Below are 9,182 nucleotides of genomic sequence, written 5' to 3'. Positions count from 1 at the left end.
TGTTCGGAATTACAAGGTCCTCCTTCAGGAGATGAAGGAACGTGGGAGCCGTCACGTAGTCTGTGGGATCCTCCCGAGGATCTACGCAGGTTCGTGTTGGAACAGTAGAGCCATAGGGATCAATGATAGGATATCGCAGTTGTGCACACAATTGGGATACCACTTTCTTGATCCTTGGTATCTCTTTTCTAGGCGCCATGACCTTTACGCTTCTGATGGGATCCACCTTACCCGCAGAGGCAAAGATGTTCTTACAAACCTCATTGTGGGAGTTTGTAATGAACCAGCTCCTTTTTTAGGGTAGAAGGCCAAAGGGAAGGGGAAATAGAATGTACTTGGGAAAACAGTGTAGAGTATAGCATTAATGTAGAACAATGTACCAGTATAGGACAAAATATAATTTTAGGATATAATGTCGCTAGAGGACGAAATGTCACATTAGGATATAATGTCATAGGACAAAATGTCGCAATGGGATATAATGACAGTGGAGGACAAAAGATCACGATGGGAAGTAATGATAAAGGAGAACAAAATATCACGATAGGATGTAATGATAATGGAGGAGAAAATATCACGGTAGGATATAATGTCATTGAAGGCCGAAATGTAATTTTAGGAAGGGATACCGGACAGAATGTCAATGAAGGCCAAAATATCATGATAGGATGTAATATCGCTAGAGGACGAAATGACACATTAGGATGTAATGTCTTAGGACAAAATGTCACAATGGGATGTAATGACAGTGGAGGACAAAAGATCACGATGGGAAATAATGATAGTGGAGAACAAAATATCACGATAGGATGTAATGATAATGGAGGAGAAAATATCACGGTAGGATATAATGTCAGTGAAGAACAAAATATAATTTTAGGAAGAGATACCGGACAGAATGTCAATGAAGGCCAAAATATCAAGATAGGATGTAATGACAGTGGAAGACAAAAGATCACGATGGGATGTAATTATAGTGGAGGAAAAAATATCACGGTAGGATATAATGTCACTGGAGGACAAAATATAATTTTAGAAAGGGATGCCGGACATAATGTCACTGAACGACGGGAGGCCGGCGTGAATCACGGTGACGTAGGGGGACAAAATGTACAAAATAGATCGGATGACCGTAATCGACCAGATGTCCGTGATGGGGGAAATGTTAATTTTGATAGGAGAAATGTTAATGAGGCATTGAATGTCAATGAAGGACCAAATAATAATAATATAGAGCAAGGCATAAATAAAAAACAAAATGATAATATAAGACATGATATTGAAACTCAAAATGTGTCAAAAAGAAATAATCAGGAGTTTCTTAAAACTATGTACTTTAATGCTCGTAGTATTAGGAACAAATTTCAAGAAATACAGGCGTATGTCAAAAGCGAAAATCTCGATATGATAGGAATAACTGAGACATGGTTAAATGGTACAGAGTTCGAAGCTGAATTTAATATTGCGGGATTTAAACACTTTCATCAGGATAGAAACCACAAGAAAGGTGGGGGTGTTCTATTGTACGTTAAAAACAATGTTCATGCTTGTGTTTTAGAGAAAGTGAAACGGGATGCATATGACAGTTTGTGGGTTGAGTTAACCCAAACAAATGGACAAAAAATGAATATAGGTGTAATATATAGGCCAAAGACATTATCATTAGCAGACGACAAACTGTTATTTCAAGAACTGTCTAGATTCTGCAACCGGGATTTATTGATAATGGGTGATTTCAATTTTACTGACATTGATTGGATGACCCTTGAACATGGCCATATAGGTAGTCGCTTGATTGATTTTCTTGGTGACAATTACTTAATTCAGCATGTAAAAGAGCCCACAAGATATGGAAACTTACTCGATTTATTGATCACTAGCCGCGAAAGCATGGCAACTGATGTAGAAGTCGGTGAATCTGTTGCAAATAGCGATCACAACTTAGTCAGATTCAAACTCCTAAACAATTTTAGAATAGATACTTGTGCTTCTAAAATACCCGATTTCAGTAAAGCTCAGTTCATAGAACTACGTCAAGAGCTTCAGCTTACAGATTGGGAGGAAAAATTAAACGAAAGGCCTGTAGATCAGATGTGGGAAATATTTCAAAATACGCTCACTAAGATGATTCAAACTTACATTCCTTTTAAGGACAGACGTCCCCCAAATCAGGCTCGCCCAAAGTGGCTCGACAAAGAAACTGAAAAAAGTATTGCTAAAAAGAGACAGGCTTATAAGAAATATAAGTGCTCGGGTGCATCTAAGGACTATGAAAGTTATGTATCAATACAGAGAGATTTAAAAAAGACAATAAGAAAAAGAAAACGACAATACGAAATGAACATCGCTGAGAAATCCAAAGAGAATCCCAAAGAATTCTATAGTTACATTAGAGATAAAAAGGTTGTTAGGAATCACATTGGTCCACTATTATCTGCTGACGGTCAACTTGAATATTCAAATGAAGGAATGTGTAATCTCTTAAACAATTATTTTAGCTCGGTATTCGTAAACGAAACACCTCAAAGTGAATTCCAAACTGAAACCTGTGAAAAGTCTGGGGTAAACTTACTCACTACGGTAAATATAACAAAAGAAACAATTAAAAGGTGTATAGACAAACTCAAAGTTAATAAAACACCAGGGCCTGACGGTTGGCATCCAAGAATCTTAAAAGAAATGAAAAATGAGATTGTTGTTCCATTAGAAATTATTTTCAAGAAATCCATCATATCCGGAGATGTCCCAAGAGAATGGAAGCTAGCTAACGTTACTCCCATATTCAAAAAAGGTGACAAAAAGAAACCAAATAACTATAGGCCTATTAGTTTGACTTCGATCGTAGGAAAAATAATGGAAACTATCATCAGAGATGCTATCGAATATCATTTAGAAAGTAACCGTTTGATAAATGATAGCCAACATGGTTTCAGACGGAAACGTTCTTGCGTGACTAACTTACTCGAATTCTACAACACAGTTGTCTCGAATTATGACAAAAGAAACAATATAGATCTAATATATCTAGACTTTGCAAAAGCTTTTGATACCGTCCCACACGAAAGACTACTTACTAAATTAGCTTTGCATGGAATAAGTGGTAGCCTATTAGGTTGGACTAGTAATTGGTTGAAAGGTCGAAAACAGAGAGTTGTTTTAAATGGAAAAACTTCTGGATGGAAAAGTGTTGCAAGTGGAGTTCCTCAGGGTTCCGTTCTTGGGCCACTTCTATTCATAGTATATATAAATGATATAGACCATGGACTAAAATCTACTGTTTCCAAATTTGCTGATGATACAAAACTGTGCGGAGTGGCAAATGATCACTCAAACCAATTAGATATTCAAGAAGATTTAGATAAATTACAGCAATGGTCTGAAAAGTGGCTAATGAAATTTAACACAAGTAAATGCAAGGTAATGCACATAGGTAAAAATAACAGCAAGTACGATTACAAGTTATTTGGAAATTCGTTAACAAAATTGGATAGTGAAAAAGATCTCGGCGTAATTATCAGTAACGACCTCAAATCATCCAAGCAGTGTATTTCAGCCTCTGAGAAAGCAAATAAGATTCTGGGATTGATTGCGCGATCTTTTGATTTCAAAAGTCCATCACTCATTAACAAGCTATATAAATCGTTAGTTCGTCCACATTTGGAATATGCTGTTTCCGTATGGTCACCGAATCTCATTAAAGACATTGACAGACTGGAAAAAGTACAACGGCGAGCCACAAAACTGATTCCAAATATCAAAAATAAATCATACGAAAATCGACTTAAGCACATGAATCTGTTTTCCCTAAAAAAGCGTAGACTCAGAGGTGACTTGATACAGGTCTTTAAGATTTTAAAGGGAATTGACAACATCAAAAGTGACAAAATTTTCACATTGAATGAGAATCAGACAAGAAACAATGGTCTCAAACTGTCAGGAAATAGATTCAATTTGGAAGTAGGTAGAAACAACTTTGCCAACCGTGTAGTTAATGAATGGAATAAACTTCCTGCACAGGTAGTGCAATGTAGTTCAGTTCGAAGCTTTAAGAATCATTTAGATAAATACCTAAGTAAGATGCTGTAATTATTATAATTTATGTTATATTATTTGTTTTTGTTTTGTTATAATTTGTCTGTCTGATTTTCATTTATTATTAGTTATATGTCAATTTATTATCATTTACTATTTACCTGTTTGTTTGTTATTCAACTATACCAATGCATTTATTTATGTATTTTAATTGTTATTTACATTGTTATAGTTGTTATAGTTTTATTTTATTATTAATATGATTTTTTTTTTTTTTTTTTTTTTTTTTTTTTTTGCATCCGACCTAGATATGGATCAAAAGGTCTCCTGTCGGCATGCTTTGCCTTTGTAATCCTTTGTAATGTTCTAAAGGGAAAGAGTGGCGGAATATCAGATCATTTTTTGGTGGAAGGTAAGTTGAGAGTGGAGGATAGGTGGAGAAAGAGGAAAAGGGCAGAAGGTAGGAAGGTACCTAGAGTGAACTGCTTAAATGAGATAGAAAAGAAGGAGTACAAGAATCTGAGACGGGAGTGGGAGGGGGTGAAGAATAGAGTATAACTAGGAGTGGAGGAGGAATCGGGAAGGTTTAAGAAGGGAGTGATAAGGTGTGCAAAGATGGTGTGCGGAATAAGGAGGACGGGAGGAAATAGAAGGAAGGGTAGTGAGTGATGGGATGAGAGAGCAAAGAAGGGTGTAGAAGAGAAGAAGCAGGCTTTCATAGATTGATTACGAATTAGGATGAGGGAACCATATGAGAGGTACAAAATAAAGAGAAGAGAAGTAAAGCATAAGAAAAAGGAGGCAAAGAGGAGAGTAGATGTGAAATGGGGTAAGAGTATGACAAAAAAAATTGAAAGTAATAAAAAAAATGGAAAGAAATTAAAAGAGGAAGAGAAGGCAAATCAAGTAGAGAAGAAAAGGTAAAAGATGCAGATGGAGAGATAATAATGGAAGAGAAGGCAGTGAGAGGAAGGTGGGCAGAGTATTTTAGGGAGTTGCTAAATGTGAAGGAGGATAGGAAGGAAAAGGTAATTGCAGTGGGAAGCGCTAAGAAAATGACCGTGATGAGAGAGGAAATTGGAGGAGAAATAAAGAAAGGTGAAATGAAGGCAGCTGTTAAGATGATGAGAGCAAGTAAGGCACCTGGATTGGATGGATTGCATGCAGAATGTCTGAAAAAAGGAGATACAGTGATGGTGGACTGGCTGGTGAGGTTATTTAATGTTTGTTTAAGAGAGGGTAGAGTGCCGGAGGACTATAGGAGTGCCTGTATAGTTCCACTTTACTAGGGAAAAGGGGACAAGTTTGAGCGTAGTTTCACAGGGATCAGCTTGTTAAGTGTAGTTGGGAAGGCTTATGGGAGGGTCTTGATTGAGAGGATTAGGACAGGTAGCAGTTGTGTAGATCAGATTTTATAAAGGATTACAAAGGCGGAGCATGCCGACAGGAGATCTTTTGATCCATATCTAGGTCGGATGCGAAAAAAATATAATAATAATAAGATAATAAATAAAAACTATAATAATGTAAATAACAAATAAAATACATAAATAAATGCATTGGTATAGTTGAATAATAAACAAACAGGTAAATAGTAAATAATAATAAATTGACATATAACTAATAATAAATGAAAATCAAACAGACAATGATAACAAAACAAAAACAAATAATATAAGATAAATCATAATCATTACAGCATCTTGCTTAGGTGTTTATCTAAATGATTCTTAAAGCTTCGAACTGAACTACATTGTACTACCTGTGCAGGAAGTTTATTCCATTCATTAACTACACAGTTGGCAAAGTTGTTTCTACCTACTTCCAAATTGAATCTATTTCTAGACAGTTTGAGACCATTGTTTCTTGTCTGATTCTCATTCAATGTGAAAATGTTGTCACTTTTGATGTTGTCAATTCCCTTTAGAATCTTAAAGACCTGTATCAAGTCACCTCTGAGTCTACGATTTTTTAGGAAAAAAGGATTCATATGTTTTAGTCGACTTTCGTATATTTTATTTTTGATATTTGGAATCAGTTTTGTGGCTCGCCGTTGTGCTTTTTCCAGTCTGTCAATGTCTTTAATGAGATTCGGTGACCATACGGAAACAGCATATTCCAAATGTGGACGGACTAACGATTTATATAGCTTGTTAATGAGTTATGGACTTTTGAAATCAAAAGATCGCGCAATCAGTCCTAGAATCTTATTTGCTTTCTCAGAGGCTGAAATACACTGCTTGGATGATTTGAGGTCGTTGCTGATAATTACGCCGAGATCTTTTTCACTATCCAATTTTGTTAACGAATTTCCAAATAACTTGTAATCGTACTTACTGTTATTTTTACCTATGTGCATTACCTTGCATTTACTTGTGTTAAATTTCATTAGCCACTTTTCAGACCATTGCTGTAATTTATCTAAATCTTCTTGAATATCTAATTGGTTTAAGTGATCATATGCCATTCCGCACAGTTTCGTATCATCAGCAAATTTGGAAACAGTAGATTTTAGTCCATGGTCTATATCATTTATATATACTATGAATAGAAGTGGCCCAAGAACGGAACCCTGAGGAACTCCACTTGCAACATTTTTCCATCTAGAAGTTTTTCCATTTAAAACAACTCTGTTTTCGACCATTCAACCAATTACTAGTCCAACCTAATACGCTACTACTTATTCCGTGTAAAGCTAATTTAGTAAGTAGTCTTTCGTGTGGGATGGTATCAAAAGCTTTTGCAAAGTCTAGATATATTAGATCTATATTGTTTCTTTTGTCATAATTCGAGATAACTGTGTTGTAGAATTCGAGAAAGTTAGTCACGTAAGAACGTTTCCGTCTAAAACCATGCTGGCTATCATTTATCAAACGGTTACTTTCTAAATGATGTTCGATAGCATCTCTGATGATAGTTTCCATTGTTTTTCCTACGATTGAAGTCAAACTTATAGGCCTATAAATATTTGGCTTCTTTTTGTCACCTTTTTTTGAATATGGGAGTAAAGTTAGCTAGCTTCCATTCTCTTGGGACATCTCCGGATATGTTGGATTTCTTGAAAATAATTTCTAATGGAACAACAATCTCATTTTTCATTTCCTTTAAGATTCTTGGATGCCAACCGTCAGGCCCTGGTGTTTTATTAACTTTGAGTTTATCTATACAACTTTTAATATTTTCTTTTGTTATATTTACCGTAGTGAGTAAGTTTACCCCAGACTTTTCACAGGTTTCACTTTGAAGTTCACTTTGAGGTGTTTCTTTTACGAATACCGAGCTAAAATAATTGTTTAAGATATTACACATTCCTTCATTTGAATATTCAAGTTGACCGTCAGCAGATAATAGTGGACCAATGTGATTCCTAACAACTTTTTTATCTCTAATGTAACTATAGAATTCTTTGGGATTCTCTTTGGATTTATCAGCGGTGTTCATTTCGTATTGTCGTTTTCTTTTTCTTATAGTTTTTTTTAAATCTCTCTGTATTGATACATAACTTTCATAGTCCTTAGATGCACCCGAGCACTTATATTTCTTATAAGCCTGTCTCTTTTTAGCAATACTTTTTTCAGTTTCTTTGTCGAGCCACTTTGGGCGAGCCTGATTTGGGGGACGTCTGTCCTTAAAAGGAATGTGAGTATGAATCATCTTAGTGAGCGTATTTTGAAATATTTCCCACATCTGATCTAGGGGTAAGGCAGATATGTAAGAAAACTTTAGGAAAAGGTAAGGATGTTTTCTTTTTTGGCTTTTATGGATTTCGAAAAGGCTTGTGACAGGGTAGACAGGGTAGTAGAGCTTGTGTTAGGATTAGAAATGGATAGAGTGAGTGGTTTGAAGTAAAGGTGGGACTTCGTCAGGGATGTGTTATGTCGCCCTGGCTGTTCAATTTATAAATGGATAGCGTGGTGCAAGAGGTGAATGCAAGGGTAATGAGTCAGGGATTGGAGATGATTAAAGAAAATGTAGAAAAGTGAGAGATGAGCCAGATGAAGTTTCCTGACGACACTGCGCTTGTAGCAAGATCAGAAGAGGGCTTGAGAAAGTAAATGACAGAGTTTGGGAAGTTGTGGAAAAGAATGAAGTTGAAGATAAATATGGGTAAAAGTAAGGTGATGAGGTGTACAAGGAAAGAAAGTGGCAGCAGGCTGGAAGTGAGTATTAAGGGAGAAACACTGGAGGAAGTGGATAGTTTTAGATATTTGGGTGTGAATGTGGCGGTAAAGGGAGGAGTGGGGGTGGAGATAGAATGTAGATTGAGAGAAGCGAGTAAATGCCTTAGGGAATTAAAAAAGTGTAATGAGAAATAGACATTTGGGAATGGATTCTATGGAGATTGTATGGAGTGATTGTGCCGACAGCACTGCACGGGGAAGAAACATGGAACATAAGAGAGGAAGAAAGAAGAAGTTTGAATGTGTTTAAGACGAAGTGCCTTAGAAATATGATAGGGGCTACTAGGCTGGATAGAGTGAAAAATGAGGAGTTGAGGAGGAGAACGGGGTGTAAAGAGTATTAGGATGGTTTGGACACATGGAAAGAATGAGTGAATAAGATTAGTAAAAGAGGTGTGGAAGGCAGAGGTGGAAGGAGTGAACATGAGGGGGCGACCTAGGATGAGATAGATGGATGGGGTAAAAAGGGGCATTGGGAAAGAGGTGAATGTCTGTTGATGAAGGACGGGAGAGGACAGAAGGTAGGGGTGAATGGAGAAAGGTTGTGTATGGATGGTGCTGTGATGCATGGGGGTGAGTGAGTAGGAGATAGGGGGTGAGGGAGTATGTATGAGAATTGAATTAACGTAGCCCGAAGGGGTTTCTCCCCGTCTTCTCCTTCTCTGCCTTGCTTCTGACCCAAGACAGTAGACAAGATGCAGGGATAACCCGTCATCCAGGAGGTGCTAAATTAAGAGGGAGGGAATAGGGTAGAGGGGAGAGGAGTGTGTAGGGGATGGAATGGGTGGGACTGGTTTCTATGCCTTTTTTTTGTGGGGGGGAGGGCTATCTCCCGTGTAAGGGGGAAAAGCCTCTGGTATATGTACGAGTATGTGTTAATTTTGATGCTATTAAGGTGTGTGCAGGAAGCTGGACCAAATTGAATGTTACATTATCTCAGTATATTACGGTTTCAACTACTGATCATGA

General features: G+C 36.9%; 1 protein-coding gene across 2 annotated transcripts in view; it reads right to left on the bottom strand.

Annotated features, from left to right (window-relative positions):
- Positions 1-4,337: 4,337 nt before the first annotated feature.
- Positions 4,338-9,182, bottom strand: part of LOC143039397 (facilitated trehalose transporter Tret1-like) — a 9,039-nt gene continuing 4,194 nt past the window's right edge. For both annotated transcript variants that reach the window (XM_076209370.1, XM_076209371.1), the window contains one exon: positions 4,338-9,182. This exon is cut by the window's right edge and continues 640 nt beyond it. In XM_076209370.1, the coding sequence (XP_076065485.1) occupies positions 9,166-9,182 (17 nt within the window). In that variant the 3' untranslated portion in view covers positions 4,338-9,165.

The sequence above is a fragment of the Oratosquilla oratoria genome, chromosome 26 (assembly GCF_046742065.1).
Source record: "Oratosquilla oratoria isolate Oo_2021 chromosome 26, ASM4674206v1, whole genome shotgun sequence".
In the NCBI taxonomy this organism is placed as follows: domain Eukaryota; kingdom Metazoa; phylum Arthropoda; class Malacostraca; order Stomatopoda; family Squillidae; genus Oratosquilla; species Oratosquilla oratoria.
The sequence above is the reverse complement of the archived record's forward strand: the minus strand, read 5'-3'. Positions and strand labels throughout refer to the sequence as shown.